The sequence below is a fragment of the Primulina tabacum genome, unplaced genomic scaffold (genome assembly GCF_025594145.1).
Source record: "Primulina tabacum isolate GXHZ01 unplaced genomic scaffold, ASM2559414v2 Contig369, whole genome shotgun sequence".
Lineage (NCBI taxonomy): Eukaryota > Viridiplantae > Streptophyta > Magnoliopsida > Lamiales > Gesneriaceae > Primulina > Primulina tabacum.
The window spans coordinates 1-20,358 of record NW_027459733.1 but is presented as its reverse complement, the minus strand read 5'-3'; the positions used below and the strand labels follow the sequence as shown (position 1 = coordinate 20,358).

The 20,358-nt window shown below is 37.6% G+C and overlaps 1 protein-coding gene across 2 annotated transcripts; it reads left to right on the top strand.

Annotated features, from left to right (window-relative positions):
• Nucleotides 1-7,046: 7,046 nt before the first annotated feature.
• LOC142534118 (anthranilate phosphoribosyltransferase, chloroplastic-like) lies at nt 7,047-11,302 on the top strand. 2 transcript variants are annotated; one of them, XR_012816912.1, is made up of 11 exons: nt 7,047-7,374; nt 7,522-7,665; nt 8,119-8,280; nt 8,391-8,474; nt 9,388-9,576; nt 9,694-9,784; nt 9,918-9,977; nt 10,088-10,206; nt 10,484-10,616; nt 10,799-10,933; nt 11,027-11,302. XR_012816912.1 is itself a non-coding variant. In XM_075641034.1 (10 exons), the coding sequence occupies exons 1-10, from the start codon at nt 7,081-7,083 to the stop codon at nt 11,069-11,071; spliced, it is 1,323 nt and encodes a 440-aa protein (XP_075497149.1). In that variant the 5' UTR covers nt 7,050-7,080; the 3' UTR covers nt 11,072-11,302. The 2 variants fall into 2 exon arrangements, 1 of the variants encoding a protein (XP_075497149.1); XM_075641034.1 differs by lacking the exon at nt 10,484-10,616 and having other exon boundaries at nt 7,050-7,374.
• Nucleotides 11,303-20,358: the final 9,056 nt, after the last annotated feature.

Genomic DNA, 20,358 nt, shown 5'->3' with positions numbered 1-20,358 from the left:
TTCTGGTTGGAGCAGATTTCTTTCTTAGGCCATGTCTCGAAGGATGGTATAGTTGTTGATCCAGTGAAAATCGAGGCGATTCAGAAGTGGTCTATTCCTACCACTGTATCAGAGGTACGCAGTTTTCTTGGTTTGGCGGGTTATTATCGTCGTTTTATTGCAGACATTTCCAAGATTGCCCTGCCGTTAACCAATTTGACGAGAAAGACTGTGAAGTTTGAGTGGTTCAATGAATGTCAGCATGGATTCCAAGAGTTGAAAGATAGATTGACGACAGCTCCGGTACTTCCATTGCCCAGTGGTACAGAGGATTTTGTTGTTTATACCGATGCGTCGAAGAAGGGTCTCGGTGCAGTGCTGATGCAACGTGGAAAGGTTATAGCCTATGCTTCTCGTTAATTGAAAGACTATGAGAAGAATTATCCTACGCATGATCTGGAACTGGCAGCTATGGTATTCGCCCTGAAAATCTGGAGACACTATTTATATGGCGAAAAGTGTGAAATTTTCACGGACCACAAGAGTTTGAAGTATTTGTTTTCCCAGAAAGAACTCAATATGCGACAGAGACGGTGGTTAGAGCTTGTCAAAGATTATGATGTGACGATTAGTTACCACTCTGGGAAGGCGAATGTTGTAGCGGATGCATTGAGCCGTAAGTCGAGTTCCTCTTTGAATTCTATGATCCAGAGACCGTTGTTGTTAGACTTGCAACGAGAGGAGATAGCTTTGGTGGTTCCGGGAATCATTGCTCGCTTTTCAGCGTTGGTCATTCGGGCTACGTTGACGGACAGAATCCGTAGAGAGCAGGTCAATGATTTACAGTTGATAGAGATGAGAGCCAGAGCAGAGGAGAGAGGTAATTCAGAGTTTGGGATGAATATAGATGGTTTGATGAAACTTAGAGGCCGTATATGTATTCCTGCTGGTGATGATATTCGGCGAGACGTCTTGACAGAGGCACATACCGCGCCATATTCGATACATCCAGGTAGTACCAAGATGTATCAGGATCTTCGTAGACTCTATTGGTGGCCAGGTATGAAGAAGGATATTGCTATGTTTATTTCTCAGTACCTAACTTGTCAGCAGGTGAAAATTGAACATTAGAAACCTGCTGGGACATTGCAGTCATTGCCGATTCCTCAATGAAAATGGAAGCATATTACGATGGACTTCGTGACTGGTCTTCCCAGAACGCAGAAAGGTTTTAACTCTATTTGGGTTATTGTTGATCGGTTGACCAAGTCAGCGCATTTTCTTCCTGTCAAAACAACGTATTCCATTAACCAGTATGCCGAAGAGTACATAGCTGAGATTGTTAGACTTCATGGTGTTCCTGTGTCGATCGTGTCTGATCGTGACCCTAGATTTACTTCAGAGTTTTGGAAGAGTTTGCACAGAGCTATAGGTACACGATTAGCATTCAGTACAGCATATCACCCTCAGAGCGACGGTCAATCAGAGAGAGTTATTCAGATTTTAGAGGATATGCTCAGAGCTTGTACTATTGATTATCCTGGTAGCTGGGATTCCAAATTGCCTCTTGTTGAGTTCACGTACAATAATAGCTACCAAGCGACGGTTGGCATGGCACCGTATGAAGCACTTTATGGCAGAAAGTGTAGATCTCCCTTGTATTGGGATGAGATTGATGAGAGAAAGATGTTGGGTCCAGAATTGGTCCAACAGACAGCTGATGTTGTTGCTGTTATTCGAGAGAGAATGAAGACAGCACAGTCAAGACAGAAGAGTTATGCTGATGTGAGATGAAGGCCGTTGCAGTTTGAGGTTGGTGATCACGTGTTCTTGAAGATTGCACCTCTTAAGGGTGTAATGCGGTTTGGCAAGAAGGGAAAGTTGAGTCCAAGATTTATTGGCCCATTTGAAATCTTGGATAGGGTTGGTGATCGAGCCTACAGGTTAGCCCTACCGCCAGATCTTGACAGAGTTCATAATGTTTTTCATGTCTCCATACTCAAGAAGTATATTGCGAATCCTTCCCATGTTCTTCGCCACGAGCCATTGGATTTGATGCCGAATTTAACGTACCAAGAGATTCAAGTCCAGATTCTGGATCGCAAAGTTAAATTGTTGAGAAATAAATAGATCGGCATTGTTAAAGTCCTTTGGAGGAATCAATTGATTGAAGAAGCCACGTGGGAACCAGAGGATGAGATGAAAGAGAAGTATCCTGAGTTGTTTGCGCAGTGACGTCAATTTCGAGAATGAAATTCCTTTAAGGAGGGGAGATTGTAATAGCCAAGCTTGGTGAACGGTACGGTTTAAGATTTCTTATGTTTATGGACTATTTGGTTAAGTTTAAGTATAGTTGTGATGTTAAGAGTTGTGAATTATGGTTTATAGTATCGTTGGTTATACGTGTTATGTGGTTTTATTGTAGCGTCGTTGCGATATAATTCATGGTAATTTGTATATTGAGCCAATTGGTATGAGGTCAATGGGAGTGGTTAGATATGACATAGAGGTTCAAATTTCTTGTTGAGAGTGTTGCCGGATTATGAGGAGAAGCGGCGTTGCGATTCGATTTTTAGATGCAAAGTTTGTTGTGGCTACAGAGGTGACCGCACCCGCGGTCAGTTAACCACCGCACCCGCGGTGTTTGGGCAGAGGCTAGACCGCACCCGCGGTCAGTTTTGTAGCGCACCTGCGGTCGACGTTTTCAGATTTTCGGTGGTTGTCCAGTATGCTCAGCGCACCCGCGGTAAGATCAGCAGCGCACCCGCGGTGTATGAACAGTGTAAGAGTGTTTTACGGTTTTAAGTGATTAAATGCAAGAGTTGGATTCTTTTTCCCTCATTTCTTTCCCATTCTCTCGGTTCTTCTCTCAAGGGGAGGCTAGGGTTCCATTTTCTTTCATTTCCTTCCTTTGATTCTAGCATCTTGTGGGATTATTGGAGTGAGAACAGGGTTCTTTTGGTTTCAAGAAGCTAAGGTAAGCTTGTGGTTTTGTTTATTCTTGGATTTTGATGTTGGGAAATCATGGGTTTGTTGATGGTGTTGATTTTATGGCTTTTATGGTATGGGTTTGTGATTATTGAGATGTTGATGGTTCATTATATGGTTTATTGTTGTAGGATTCAACCAAGAGTTTAGAATCAAGGTTTCCAAGTGTAGTAAGTGGAATTCATTTCCTTGTGCTCACATGATAATATATGTATGGTGTTTCAATGGTTTTACTATGCTATTCCTTTCCATTTGATTCATGTTATGTATTGATACACTTTGTTGTATATTAGAGGAATTTTTATGTCTCAATTATGTATAAGAGAATGCAAAAGAAAAGAGTATTCAAAGTGTTTGATTTAATGCCAAAGAGAGAGTTCAAATTGATTTATTGGATTGATAAAGAGATAGTAAGAGATTGCATGCAATTAGTTGATCAACGATCATAGGCTTATATCCCAACAGAGTATCGATTTATATCGATGGGATATAGGTACAGAGACAGAGATACTATTTAGATTTCAATCCATCAGAGAAAAGAGAAATACCATCGTTATTGTTATTCATGCTATGATATTTATGTTTCAGAGTTGATGGTATTTAATGATTTCAAAGCCATGTTTTACAGAGTATGATATGTATCCATTGCTATGTAAGAGTTCCATTTGTTGAGTTTTATAATCATTTCAGTTATTCATGTGATGCAGATAAGAGCGACGGGTCAGGACGTTGATTGGAGCCGAGGTCATATGCATAGAGATGGAAGGAAGAAGGCTATTTTGCTAGCATTTTGACATGATCAAAAATGATATTTTGTATTTTGGTGTAACACTTGATTGATCATGTATACTTTTGATTGTAAATGTTTTATGGTAAGAGAATTTTAAATCCTTCTTCCCTCTAAGAAAATTTTTAATTTTCCGCTGTGTTATTTAATAAAATCGGTCAGAGGTGTTACATTATGGATCCCAAACACAAAGCTAGACTAGTTTCTAAAAGGTATGCACAACAAGAAGGCATAGAATTTAGAGAAATCTTCTCTTCTGTGGTGAAACACATGTCGATAAGAATCCTGCTGTCAATGGTAGTATATTATGATCTGAACTTGGATCAAATGGATGTCAAGACTGCCTTCCTACATGGTAACTTGAAGGAGACAATCTTCATGACTCAACCCAAAGGATATGTGCTGAATAAGGATCGAGATAAAGTATGTCTACTGAAAAAACCGTTATATGGCCTCAAACAAGCACCTAGACAATGGTACTTGAGGTTTGATAAATTCATGACAGAAAATGGGTTTAAAAGGAGCTGTTATGATGCATATTTCTATTATAAACACACTCAAGGTGATGGAGCAATTTATCTAATCCTATATGTTGATGTAATGCTCATAGTAAGCAACAAACAGAGTACCATAAGCAATCTAAAAGGACTTCTAGCTGCTGAGTTTGAAATGAAAGACATGGGCCAAGCCTCTACAATTGGGAATGGAAATTTAGAGAAACATATTAGAGGGGACTTTACATATCACACAGAGCAACTACATCAATAAGGTCCTGAACTAGTTTAACATGGCTTAAGCTAAACAAGTTATAACCCCGATAGGAGCCCACATAAAACTATTGGCCATGCAAAGTTCCACAACAGTTGAGAGCACACAAGAAATGAAGGCAATACCATATGCAAATGTAGTAGGGAGGATAATGTATGGGATGGTGAGTACACGTCTGGATCTCGCATATGCATCAAGCTTAGTAAGCAGGTTTATGTCCAACCCTGGTCCATAGCATTGGCGAGCTGTTAAATGGACACTCAGGTACCTGAAGGGCTCTCAAGATATAGGATTAATTTACACAAACAGGTGGAGTGACATGGAGAAGATTGAAGGGTATCTGGACTCGGACTTCGCTGGTGATCAAGACAGAAGAAAGTCTCAAACAGGCTATGTCTTCACACTAAATGGTAATAAAATTAGCTAAAAAGAAAATCTACAACCCATTGTAGCCCTGTCAACTACTGAAGCAGAATATGTTGCTACCACTGAAGCTTTTAAGAAGATATCATGGATCAAAGGCATAATGGAAGAATTAGAAGGGAAAAAACCAGAAGCTGTCATCTGGTGTTATAGCCAAGGGGCAGTTCAGTTGGCCAAGAATCCTATACACCATGAAAAGACAAAGCATATAGATGTGAGACTTCATTTCATTCGAGACATAATAGCAAGGGGAGAAGTCAGTATTAAGAAGATTGCATCTGAAGACAATCTCTCCGATATGCTAACTAAAGTAGTTGCTGGAGAAAAGTTTCAACGTTGCCTAGCACTACTTAAAGTTGGTAAACCTCCTTTAAGAAGGGGGTCGGTTGAACTCGTGGAGCAGAGGAGATATTGGAATAATGATCAGGTGGAGAATTGTTGAGCATTGATCGGTATATTCCAATGTCAAGACAATGAGAAAGAGTTAGCCCAACATGTGAGTCAAGGAGAAGGAGTCATGGGGGCCTGTTTAGATACATGTTAATGGGCTGGGCCAAAGGAATTAGTGGGCTGGTTATTAGATTATGTAGTCTTGTATATAATCACCCAATAGATCTGTTATCTAGACATCGTCTTCTTCGTTTTTACTTCATACTTGTAAACTTGTTCTGCTCTCTTTTATCATCAATAAAAGCTTTGCTCCGAGTTCGAAGTGGATGTAGGCATTAAAGCTGAACCACTATAAATCCGTGTGTTCTTTGCCTTTAGCAATTGATATATATACTTGGCTGCTAATTGCTGGAAATCTTGTTTCTACGATTCTTGATTGTTTTTGAGAAATCTTGAGATTGTGGAAGATTGTTTTTCATAACACAAGATAATTCAAGCTCGAGCATGATGATAAAAGCTCGAATCGAGTTTGAGCTTCTATCAATTTTAAACAAGTCAAGTTCAATCCTGATACTGTTTGGTTTGATTTGGATCGTTTATGTCCTTACTTATGATCAAGCAATGCTCACGATAAATTGTCAATAAAATTCAAATTGTCAATGTCTAATTTTTTCCAAGTCCAATGGTACCAGAAAAATGACCTAATTTGGCTGTGATTAGGATCTAGTTTATATCAAAACTCCTTCTCTTATTTTTTATTTCTATTTTTTTACAAACAAAGCTACAAATTTTACGCTTTTAACGAGATCAAATATTAATTTTGAAAAAAAAAATCAATTTCATTTTTGAATTTTCAATAATTTGATTTCCAAGTTTTTTATTTAAATATTATCTATCATTACTTTTAATTAAGAATGCATAAAATAGAGACAAATTCGGTGTCTTGGTGGGTTTATTTTGTTTTTTTGTTTTTTATTCTATCATTTTAAATTACAAAATTGACGTCTCGTTATTTTTTATAATTATAAAATTATCTCTGAATATAATTTAAATTAATTACAAAAAAAAAAAATAAGTGCTGATGCACTAGTTATATAGCCTAATTAAAAATAATAATTTGGTTGACCTTAACATTCCAAGTTCCGATTTTCCATGTCATCCATGTTTTTGTTCCCATTTAGCGACTTACATGTTTCTCCTAAATAGTTCTCATTTCAATTTTAGGATAAATTCAATTTTAAAATAAAAATCACGACATCTCTTGCGCACAATCTACGGTTGCATATCACCAATGATAAAAATACGATCTAATACGTAGAATAGCATAACTAAATTAATATTATATATAATAGTTGATGTATTAAGTGGTCCGACTTTATGACACCAAATAATTCTTAAGAAAGTATCATATTCATTTAGATAAGTAATATTTTTCATATAATTTACTTATAATTACAATTTCTAATCCAATTTAGAAATTTACTCATAATCTCTGTAAATTACATATTTAATATAATTTCATTATAATTATATAATTTGTTTTTATCAATGAATTAAATTTATTAATAATCATGATTAATAAACATAATAATCATTATTTTATTAAAAAAAAGGTACATATTCGCACGTGTGATCTTGTACTACGTCGATTACAGGTCAACTTCCCCATTTAATGTTGAAAATTCGGAAAGCCTGAAACCCTAATTAATGCTTTACTGGACCAGTTCCCACGCTTTGTCCATTTAATGAGAGCTGTACAAATTTGCTATTCGACGAACATTTATGGCTGCCGTTTAAGCAAAAAAAATTACGTGTTTTTTGGAGCGCACGGCAAAATGGCCATTTCACTTCACCACCGTCTGTATCTCTATGCACCTCAATTTCAGTGTTCATCTTTTATTCCTCGCCGTTTTTTCCCTCAATGTGAGGTCAAGAATCATATTTCTCGTGCCTCATTTAATAACAAGCGCTCGAGTTTTGTGCCATCTGTTTTGCAGAATTCGAACAGCCATGGGTCATTTGTAACCTCTTTCAGTCAGGTGTGATATAAAATTATAAAGTGTAAATCTTTTTTTTTTTTTCTGGGTTTTACGGATTGAATTTGTGTGTGTGTGTTTTTTTTTTTGGGTTGTTTTTTTTTTTTTTTTTCTTTCCATGTTCTGAATCTTTAATTAATTATTTGTTAGCTGATCGAACGTCTGATAAGTGGGGTGGATTTGTCGGAAGGTGAAGCTGAGGCGTCACTTGATTTCTTGTTGGATGGTGCTGATGAGGCTTTGATTAGTGCGTTTCTCGTCCTGTTGAGAGCTAAAGGAGAAACTTATGAAGAAGTAAGCGCTTATATTGTTTGAAAAATATTCGTTTCTTTCTGATAATGTTTGCGAGCAGGGGCTGATGTAGCGTCTGCTATCTTTATCTTTGTTTCTGATTGTTGATGTTTTCAGAAAAGTGAGAAGAGCGGCGCCAGGAAAATCTTTTGAAAAATTTTCTCCATTTTTTCTGAAAATTCAAATTTATAGGTTCCCTTGATTTCCCGGGTCCGTGACGATTAGGAGAGCTGGTATTTTTAAAATTGCTAGCAGCCTCTATGCGTCATTCTTGATGAGTTGAGAATGTGGTTTGAAAAAGAGCTGAATCTCATTCTTTTTCTTCCTTTTTACTATATATCAAAATACATATGCACAATTTTGCAGTGATAAGAAGCCAATTATTTTATAGTTATAGCAGTGGAACTGATCTTCCCGTTTGTCATATTAACGTAACTACGAACTAAATATTAATAGGTAGTTGGATTGGCAAGGGCGATGGTTAAACACTGTAAGAAAGTGGAAGGACTAAACGATGCTGTTGATATCGTCGGTACAGGTGGTGATGGTGCAAATACAGTCAACATCTCCACGGGAGCTTCAATTCTTGCTGCAGCTTGTGGTGCAAAAGTCGCAAAGGTGGATGTTCTGGCCGTAGATCACTCAAATCTCCCATAGTTGATTTTATGCTTGTGATTAGATTTGATATTTGTGGTAAATTGATCCTGATATTTATGGTTGAATCACAGCAAGGTAATCGTTCTAGTTCATCTGCCTGTGGCAGTGCCGATGTTCTTGAAGCATTAGGGGTTGCAATTAACTTGGAACCAGAGGTCAGTTCAGTTGTAGTACTGTAGTTTGTTTAACAATTACATGTGGGCTTAAATGCTGCTTTTTATAGTAAACGATGAAATCAAAAAAATATTTGGAGCAAGGGTATCGAACTTAATATAATGAAGATCATGTCGAGTGTGAGCTGGGGATACGAATGTGCAATTAGTATTAGTAAAAATAATTCATTACTGACATGTAATTGAAAAATATTTACGAAAGTTCCACAGCATGGGCGTTTGATGAACTTAAAAAGTTTTTAATTTTCCTAGCATCCAAGAGCCCAAGTTAATGGAAGCAGAGATGTGAATTCAATGATGGGCCTTGAATTAAGTCATTTGACCGTTAAATCACTAGTAATTTTCTTTATGCATTTTCTTTCATCAGCGATTTGACCAGGAGCTGATGATCCTCTATTTACTTAAATGAAGAGTAAAAGTAGATTTAACAACGTGTTAGGGATTGCAATCACTTAGTTTAAAGATGTGTTAGGGATTACAATCACTTAGTTTATTTCTTCTCGTTTCAGTGTCAAAATGTAGTGTAATGAAAAGAGTTACATATTACATAATGATTTGAGTTTTTTTTCAAGGCTCACTCATTGAGATTCGGTGAGAGAAGTTTCTTACTATGATATAGCATTAATTTTGTTGTCCCCCTCATATATTTTAGTGTTACCACATACAAATACAAGATTCGGGATAGAGAATCAATATCTGTATAATGATTGGCGATAAAATAGATGCCAGATTGAAATAATTAACTCAGGCTAGTAAGCTTTTTATACTTTAGTTGTTTCTATGAATGCAGAATTGACTCGACCATGTTAGTGGCGATATGATATATAATATTTAAAGAAAACATGGTCGTCGCCATCATGCAATTATTCATCGTGTCTGATTTCATCGTATTCAGGGGGTAAGAAGGTGCGTGAACGAAGCAGGAATCGGCTTTATGATGGCCCCGATTTACCATCCAGCTATGCAGGTTGTGAGACCTGTGAGGAAAAAGCTTAAAGTAAAGACTGTATTCAATATTTTGGGGCCCATGTTGAATCCAGCCCGAGTTCGTTTTGCCGTAGTTGGGGTATACAAAGAAGAACTTGTGAGTAATTTGCTATTATATTTATGTTTTGTTAATTAAATTTGGACTCTACTTCCAATTGATATTTGAACTTTAGAAGCTTCAAATATGAAAAACAATTTTCCTATTGTTGGCTAGGTCCATAAAATGGCCAAAGCACTCCAGAGATTTGGTATGAAACGAGCATTGATAGTTCACTCTGAAGGGCTGGACGAGATGAGTCCTCTTGGTAAGATATCCGCTTTTGATACCTGTTCTATGAGGTATTATATTCATTTTGAAACGATTTTATACCTTATTTTATGAAGCTTATCCTCTTATATTTGCAATTCTGCATGGATATATTTTATGAACTGAAATAGGGCCTGGATTAGTCCTTGATGTCACCCCGGATAAAGTAGAAAAGTTCTCATTCGATCCATGTAAGAATCTTCCTTTTCGACTTTAACAAATCTTTTGCATTCTTCTTATTTCATTTTCTTGAGACTGAATATGCAGCAGGCCTAGACTAACCTAGACAGCGATTTTTCAGTGAACTTTGGCATGCCTCGATGCACTCTGGAAAGTTTGCGAGGTGGAGGCCCAGAATACAACGCAGATTTACTTCGTCGTGTACTATCAGGAGAAAAGGGTAGTATTGCTGATGCCCTGGTAAATTTTCTCTCCTGTTATTTGATTCCTGCATGTTGTCGTTAAATAAATTGGATTCATAAAAAAAGATTTTAGTTTATAACCTTGTAGACTTGAGTTTTATCTGAGGTACGGAGCATTCTGCCATTTTGGAGTCATCCTGTAATTGTGAAAATCTTCTCATAAATCATCAAATGTTGCCTGAATTAATGACTTTCTTGTATAATATAGCTTCTGTGCCAAAATTTGTGAACTATCCAAACTTCCTCTTAAAATTATTTAAATTCTGTGTGAGCAGCCACTCTTCCAAAAAGCCGTCCTCGTCCTGTGATGGAGTCCAGCATAAGGGTGTAAATGAGTCTACTCGAACTCGTCTACAAAATATTGATCTTGAGCTAGTCGACTTCAAAATAAAGGAGCAGGAGCGTGAGGTCACAAGCTTAGTCTGAGCTTGCAATGTGAAATGATTTTTTACCCCAAAAAAGAAAAAAGTTATCCAATTGTACACTCTGTTATTCAACCAAAAATTTTAAATTGCTGACATTTTTCTTTCAAATTTAACAAGGAGAAATGGTACACTCTAAAAACTCCTATCCTGGTAAACATTGAACAGGTTCTAAATGCAGCCGCTGCTCTGTTGGTAAGCGGACATGTAAACAATCTATCCAAGGGAGTCGATGCAGCCCGAAAAGTACATTCATCTGGGAAAGCTCTACAGACACTTGACCGGTGGATTCATGCATCTAATGTAAGAAAATGAAATGCAACGAGTGATTTCTCTTCTCTGTGGAGCAGAAACTAATTAAAGGCCTTTTTTTTTCTTTTTTTTTTCCCCTCACAGAAGGTCAAAGAAACAACACTAAACGTGGCTCCAGCTCCTTTATGAGTAGGAAATGTTGATTCGATGCCAGTATAACCAATTTATTATTGGTTTCTTAAAATAATTGTGACAATCTTTTTTGTTCCTTTAATAATATGTTATAAAGCATCCTTCATCTTAGAATAATTATTCACTTTTGATGAAGTCTGTAGATCATTTTGGTAAAGGTATGTTAATATAAATCTTGTGGACATGAAGAATTTGTATAGACTAGAATAAAAGAGAACAAATTTTTGTCATGCTTCAGTCGTAGTGTGGCATGGACTATGTAATTCTAAGAAGTACAACACATTTCGAAAATCAGTCCATAATTTTATGAAGCAAGTGAGAAGACGTTCTTATCACGTGATGATATCAAATGTGGGGAAATGCTATCAAGTCCACAATTAAACACAACATGTTATTCTTGTACCCATGTCCATATTTACAACTGAGTAGTGTGCTCTAATGCCCAAGATTTTATTTATCGTAATCGGAGATTAATCTGAAATGATTTATGGATTAATTGATGTGATTATAGACGGAAAGTATTAGACTGAGAAAGACGGGAGAAAACACGAAATATGTGCGAGGATAGTACATCTCGCGCATATGCGCGACACGGATGTGCGCATATGCGCGAGATGGGCAGAAGACCTCGCGCATATGCGCGGGGAGTGGGCGCGCATATGCGCGAGTGGTGCGGAGAAATGAGTGTCATGACCCGAGAGCCTCGCGCATATGTGCAGAAGGATGTCGCACATATGCGCGAGCAGCCGAGGAAGTTACATGCCGAGACAGTAGGTCTCGCGCATATGCGCGAGTAGAGAACGCGCATATGCGCGAGCTGATAAATATTCGGACAGAACTCTCGGCGCATATGCGCGGGGCTTGGGCGCTCATATGCGCGAGTCATGTAGAATGAAAAATCGACACTTGGTTCATCAATGCAACGTGTATGTATATATACATATATATATATAAATCCTTCCTTCCTCAGCAACAAAAAGAAGGGAAACGAGGAAAGAAGAAGAAGCTTCAAGTTCCGTACGTAGAAGTGTGAGTTACGTGAAATCCAACCGTCTGATTTTCAATCTGACTTTAGTACCGTGTTCCTAGCGACGACAGCTACAACGGGACGTAAGTTTTATTGAATTCTGATATCGTTTGAGATTATGATATTGGGGGAATTGTGATGTGACTAATATTATGTGTTCTGGGTATACTGCTCAGTATATAATTGAAGTCAGATCGAAGAACGGACTGTTTATATAATTGTTATGATTTTCTGAAACGATATGATTGAAATCGTACAGATTTGAGATTATGATCTGTTATTGCTGGGATTATGAGTTGTATCGATATCGATTATGTCTCGTGATATTATATCTGTGATATTGAAATTGACGGAATTATCGAGACTGTGTTACTATGCCGTCGAAACATCAGTAGATTGATATTGATCAGATTCAATATCGATTGAGATTGTATCGTACTTTGTTGACATTGATCATATTATGTCTGGATTTGAGTATTGATCAGAACAGGTCTTAAATTGAGTTGTACATTGATATTGTGCATATTTGATATTGTCATTGCCAGATTGGGTATGGGCCGATTGGAATGCGAGACTTCGTCTTCGTCAGACCGAGAAGACAAAGGTATAAATCAATGTGAATCGGGAGATCGACTTAAGTCAGATTGGACTTAAGTTTCCCTAAATCACATACTTGTATGTTATTACTTTTCATACCTTTGTATTATTTGAATGAATATGCTTTGGTTATTGATTTATAGAACAACATAGTATAGCAGATAGCTATTGAGTGAGAGTCACTGACAGAAGGGCCAGATTAGGACAGAGTTGTTAATGGCCCATTGCACATTGTCAGAGTTGGCAGACCCGCCTAGTCTTTGGCAGAATCGCCATGGCAGAACCGCCAAGTCACTGGACTTTTGGATATATATTGATAGACTGAGGAGAAGACCGACTCTTATTGCAGATCTTCAATATAGACAGCCAAAGTCTGGGACTAAGAACGTACCACCATCTAGCTGGGGTATAGTAGATGGGAGAACGTTGCGTTCTTATTTAGATTGGGATCCCTAGATTAGAAATGAGTCGAGTCTGAGTCTGAGAGTCACAGAGTGTGATTCCTTATTGGATATTGAATTATGTTCCAGATTGCGGTACATATTTAAAGTATAATTGATAGTTGATATCGATTCATGTTTCTGATTTAGATACATGTTATGTATATCTGATTCATGCTTTTATATTGTTTATATTTATATGATTGCATGTATACTTGATTTATACTGGGAATGTAATTCTCATCGGAGTTATCCGGCTGTTGTCTTGTTTATATGTGTGCATGACAACAGGTGGGACAGGATCAGGGTCAAGAAGAGAACAAGGCAGGACTAGTTAGCGTGGAGATCCGGGCTCAGAATTAAATTAGGTTTCAGCACTGAGATGTAGTTGAACCTAGTTGAATTATCGTAGACAATACAAGATTTGTATGTTTATGCTTAATATGTAATTCAGATTGATTTACATTACGTTTCCGCATTGTATTTAAAAAAAAAAAAAAATTTAGACCCTGTGTATTATAATCGATTGAATAATTCCTAAGAATGATTAAAATTGGAATTAACGTCCGGGTCCCCACAACAGGTGGTATCAGAGCATTAGGTCCTAGAACAGTAGGTTTCTTAGACTGAGATAAAGGAGAATGAGCGGGGTAGATTGAGTTTTCTTTCCTGCTTTTGCGATACTAGCATGTGACTTGTTGTAATGTTGATTTGTTGTAATGTTGAATTACATTGTATATGCTAGCATGATACTATGTTTTACTGCCTTATAATACATGTTACTTGATTTAACTGATTTGATTTGATAACGTGTATTATGGAGTATGAATCAGACCTGATTCTTGATCAGCAGTAAAATGATCAGAGGAGGACTGAAACAGGTTTGTTGTATTTGGTTACTAATGCTTTTGGTAATCAGATATACCTCCTCGAAGAATTCCAGAAAGAGGTAGTACTGCGGTGGATCAGATAGATGAGTTGGAAATTCCAATGGAAATACAGTTGAAACAGTTTCAGTCATTTCAACCGCCGATTCTGAAGGGTACTGAGACGTCTGATGATTGTGAGAATTGGTTAGATGATATAGAGATACTGTTTGATTCACTTGATCGGAGAGTTAAACTAGTGCTCAACCAGTTACGGGACATCGCAAGGAGCTGGTGGTTGGTAACCAAAGAAGTATTAGAACAGCGTGGTACGGTGATCACGTGGAAGATGTTCAGAGCTGAATTTTATCAAAGATTTTTCCCAGGATTGTACCGAGAGGACAAAAGAGCAGAGTTTGAGAATTTGAAACATGGCCAACTGAATATTGAAGAATATATTGTTAAATTCTCTACTTTACTGCGTTTTGTTCCTCACGTAGCTGGGAATGATGAAGCTGTAGCGGATCAATTCATCAACGGATTGAATCCTGAGATATTTGCCTTGGTGAAGGTAGAGCGACCCCATCATTTTGTTGATGCTTTGAATAAAGCAAAGAGAGCTGAGGCAAGTTTGATTTGACAACGAGGAAGGTTCGATGTAATTCGATCCCAGATACAGCAATCCCCTCTCAGATTTGATAGTGGCAGTACGAGTGGGAAGCAAGATTTGCTGAAAGCTCGAAAGAAACAGTTTAAGAAATTGGGGAGTGGACCGAGCGGTTCATCTAGCTCCAGTGGTTCTAGCCTGAGTTATACTGGAGTTTATTGCAGAACCTGTGGAGGGAGACATCCCACAGAGCAATGCCAAGGAGTATTTGGTAGTTGCTGTATCTGCAGACAGCAGGGACACTTTGCTAGAGTTTGTCCACAGAGAGGTTCCTGAAGATTTCAGATAGCAGAATCATCTGGTGGGAGTGACCGAGGAACAGACCCAGGAGGCACTTGATGATATAGTGACATGTAACTGTTCTTTTATGATTATTTTGTGTACGTAAGAGATACTCATACATCCTATACATGATTCTGTATGAATTGCATTGATATATGTTTTATCGGTTGGGTCTGTATATACTGTAGTATTGATTTCTTTATCTTTTGGGGGAAAGATTGATATCAGTGAATTCTGTAAATATCGTATACTGCAGTAAGATGAGAATGAAATCGAGATAGAATGTGTTGTACTTGTGTTGTCTGATTTTGACCGCATTATTGATATTAATATGCGGACCAAGTACAGAACTATTGTAGACTCCTTTCAGGAGATGGTAAGATTCAGACTAGATATGGCTGATGAGTAGAAATTCTACGGTGAGGGTTCTAGATCCAGAATTCCTTTAATGTCCGTATTGTCTGTGACTCGATGGTTACATAAAGGAGCAGATGGAATCCTTATGTATCCAGTAGATGTACTGAAATCGAGCCTAGCATTGACAGATTTTCCAATGATATATGAGATGCTGAAGTCTTTTCAGATGAGATTCCGAATTTGTCGTATATCAGGGAGATTGATTTCAGCCTTGATTCGACATCAGTTCTATTTATCAGTTCAGTTATGGTTGGATGAATCCTGTATTCAGAGGTATTCTGATGATTTTATGCCCGATATATTCATGATATTTTGATTACTCGCAGCATATGACCGACTGAATCGAATATTTTGTATCGAATATTCTGAGAACTGAGATTATGGTATACAGAAACTGTTGAAATGTGAATCTTGACTGAGACAGTTTATATTCAGAAATGCCAGAAATGTCAGAAATTTATAGATGTCTGAGTTTAACAGGCTATTATATATGATTGTTGTTTTGAAATTGCTGGAGAATAGTTATTGTTCTAAAACAGTATTTAAGATAGTTTATACTGTTTGGGGAACATTACATTCGAAGATGAAGATGTGATCGGTTAGTCCGAATCGACAGTATTGTCAGACATTGCGTTTTATGAGTTTAATAGAGCAGTGATTGAAGTTTCGAATCTAATCCGATATTACTGTTGTTCTGAATCCGTGGTTGATACAGATTGTTATGCATCGTTGAACTTTTATACAGTTCAAACAGAACCAGAGCTGATTTTGAAAATTATAGCAATTCAGAAATTTGATCAGAATGTTCAAAACCCGGTTTTGATAATCAGAACAGGGTGTCGATCAGAATATCAGATTTGTGACAGTGTGTTATATGCGAGTAACCGTCTTATTGTACTGAATATTTCAGATTTGAAACGACAGATATTGTCAGAAATGTACAGTGATTTGGAAAAATTAGTTTTTGAGAAAAACAGATGAAATCAGATATTACAAATTTGCATCGAATGTCTGAAATGCCAGCAGGTAAGACAGAAAGATAGAAAACCGGGGAATTATTATAGAGCTTATTTATTCCTGAATGGAAGAGGATCACATTTCTATGGATCTTGTGATGAAACTACCGAGATCTTTCTAAGATTGTGATGTGATATGATTGTGATTGACAGATTGTTCAATCTGCATATATTAGTTTGTACAAGATGACGTACAAACATGACCAGATGACAAAGATCGATGTCAGAAAAATGGTCAGATTGAACAGAATGCCAAAATAGATTATATCAGATTGTGATTTTTGATTGATTTTGTACTTGTTGCAGAATATACCATGAGCTCTTTCACATATTATCCCCAGACTGACAAATAGCCAGAGCGGACTATCCAGATATGGGAGGATATTTATGGAACTGTAGTGCTGGATTTTAGTACTAGCTGACACAATGTATTGTCACTTTGTGAATGATCGTATGATAATAGCTATCAAATGAGTATTGGGATAGCTGCAAACGAGGCATTGTACAGTGAGAACTGCAGATTTCCTTTGTATAAGAATAATATCTCGGAGATACCTAAGATAGGATCTGATACGGTCAGAGATATGGCAAGAAAAATGTAGCTGATTCAGAAGAGAATGAAAACAGCTCAGAATAAACAGACTGAGTATGCCAACGTCAGACGATGACAGTTGGTATTTGAGGCTGAAGATTGAATATATCCTTGACTGGGATAAACAGATTCGATAACAGCTGAGGGTGTTGATTTGTTATGAGCTGTTGATTGATATATACGGATGTTGTATAGCCAGTATTGCGAGATTGATTCTGTCAGAGTTTTTTTGAGTGGTATTATGATATTGTACTTCTTGAATTAATATTCCAGTTTGGAATCAGAGATCCGTAAAAGAGAGATATTTCAGAATGAAGATTATTCTGTTGTTAAAAACACAGTAAGATTTTCAGAATATCAAAGAGACTACCTGAAAGACAGAATCTGATATGAGATTGATTTCAGAATGGATTCATTGAGATGAATTTTCTGATAAAACTCTGTTATACATTTCTTCTGATAAATCTGAATTAATTGCCTATGATTTCAGGGACGAAATCAGATCTTAGGGCGGGGAGAAATGTAATGCCCGAGATTTTATTTATCGTAATCGGAGATTAATCTGAAATGATTTATGGATTAATTGATGTGATTATAGACGAAAAGTATTAGACCGGGAAAGACGGGAGAAAACACGAAATATGTGCGAGGACAGTACACCTCGCGCATATGCGCGACACGGATGTGCGCATATGCGCGAGATGGGCAGAAGACCCGCGCATATGCGCGGGGAGTGGGCGCGCATATGCGCGAGTGGTGCGGAGAAACGAGGTGTCATGACCCGAGAGCCTCGCGCATATGCCGGAAGGATGTTGTGCATATGCTGCGAGCAGCCGAGGAAGTTACATGCCGAGACAGTAGGTCTCGCGCATATGCGCGAGTAGAGAACGCGCATATGCGCGAGCTGATAAATATTCGGACAGAACTCTCGGCGCATATGCGCGGGGCTTGGGCGCGCATATGCGCGAGTCATGCAGAATGAAAAATCGACACTTGGTTCATCAATGCAACGTGTCTGTATATATATATATATATATATATATATAAATCCTTCCTTCCTCAGCAACAAAAGAAGGGAAACGAGGAAAGAAGAAGAAGCTTCAAGTTCCGTACGTAGAAGTGTGAGTTACGTGAATCCAACGTCTGATTTTCCAATCTTGACTTTAGTACCGTGTTCCTAGCGACGACAGCTACAACGGGACGTAAGTTTTATTGAATTCTGATATATCGTTTGAGATTATGATATTGGGGGAATTGTGATGTGACTAATATTATGTGTCTGGGTATACTGCTCAGTATATAATTGAAGTCAGATCGAAGAACGGACTGTTTATATAATTGTTATGATTTTCTGAAACGATATGATTGAAATCGTACAGATTTGAGATTATGATATGTATTGCTGGGATTATGAGTTGTATCGATATCGATTATGTCTCGTGATATTATATCTGTGATATTGAAATTGACGGAATTATCGAGATTGTGTTACTATGCCGTCGAAACTCAGTAGATTGATATTGATCAGATTCAATATCGATTGAGATTGTATCGTACTTTGTGACATTGATCAGATTATGTCTAGGATTTGAGTATTGATCAGAACAGGTCTTAAATTGAGTTGTACATTGATATTGTGCATATTTGATATTGTCATTGCCAGATTGGGTATGGGCCGATTGGAATGCGAGACTTCGTCTTCGTCAGATCGAGAAGACAAAGGTATAAATCAATGTGAATCGTGGAGATCGACTTAAGTCAGATTGGACTTAAGTTTCCCTAAATCAGCATACTTGTATGTTATTAACTTTTCATACCTTTGTATTATTTGAATGAATATGCTTTGGTTATTGATTTATAGAACAGCATAGTATAGCAGATAGCTATTGAGTGAGAGTCACTGAAAGAAGGGCCAGATTAGGACAGAGTTGTTAATGGCCCATTTCACATTGTCAGAGTTGGCAAACCGCCTAGTCTTTGGCAGAAACCGCCATGGCAGAACCGCCACGTCACTGGGACTTTTGGATATATATTGATAGACTGAGGAGAAGACCGACTCCTATTGCAGATCTTCAATATAGACAGCCAAAGTCTGGGACTAAGAACGTACCACCATCTAGCTGGGGTATAGTAGATGGGAGAACGTTGCGTTCTTATTTAGATTGGGATCCCTAGATTAGAAATGAGTCGAGTCTGAGTCTGAGAGTCACAGAGTGTGATTCCTTATTTGATATTGAATTATGTTCCAGATTGCGGTACATATTTAAAGTATAATTGATAGTTGATATCGATTCATGTTTCTGATTTAGATACATGTTATGTATATCTGATTCATGCTTTTATATTGTTTATATTTATATGATTGCATGTATACTTGATTTATACTGGGAATGCAATTCTCACCGGAGTTATCCGGCTGTTGTCTTGTTTGTATGTGTGCATGACAACAGGTGGGACAGGATCAGGGTCAAGAAGAGAACGAGGCAGGACTAGTTAGCGTGGAGATCCGGGCTCAGAATTAAATTAGGTTTCAGCACTGAGATGTAGTTGAACCTAGTTGAATTATCATAGACAATACAAGATTTGTATGTTTATGCTTAATATGTAATTCAGATTGATTTCCATTACGTTTCCGCATTGTATTTTTTTAAAAAAAAATTTAGACCTGTTTATAATCGATTGAATAATTCCTAAGAATGATTAAAATTGAATTAGCGTCCGGGTCCCCACATGTGCTGTGGTAAGTGCACCAGATTCAGAACCATAGGAACAAGCCTCCCCTGCTGATGTTTCTCAAGTACCACTTGCAAGCAAAAGATCAAAAGAAAAATGTTCCGATCATAATAATAAGGTCTGTGTGCAAGAAGAAGAAGAATTAAGTTTAATTCGGACTTATCATGGAACGGCCAATGTTTTTTCACCTATAAAAACATTCGGGACGGTTCTCTGCCCCGCCCAACTCTGCTAATGGATTGAATTGCATCGCCGTCGTCTTGGAGAACAATCAAAAGATGATCAAGAATAAATCAAAAGTGTATCAGCGCTTAGAAGCACCCAATCCCTCAGTGTGTGGGAACAACTTCATGCAGTTCTCGCACACACAATCACTCACATACACAAGAGAGTTGAGCTTAGAGATCAGTTTGAGTGAGTCTTGCATAATGAAGGTAAACCTTGTGTATGTAGTCTCGCACAAAGATGTTAAACAAGTGCTGACTGAGAGGTGCTGCCTTCAGTCTAGTTGAATGTTAGAGTTCAGTTAGGTGTAGGGTAAGTCTTAAGTTAGTGGGTTTATACAAAATGTTATAAATCCAAGTCGATAGTTGATGCTACCCGAGAGGTATAAGATCTCAAAACATCCATAAACAAATTTCGTCTTT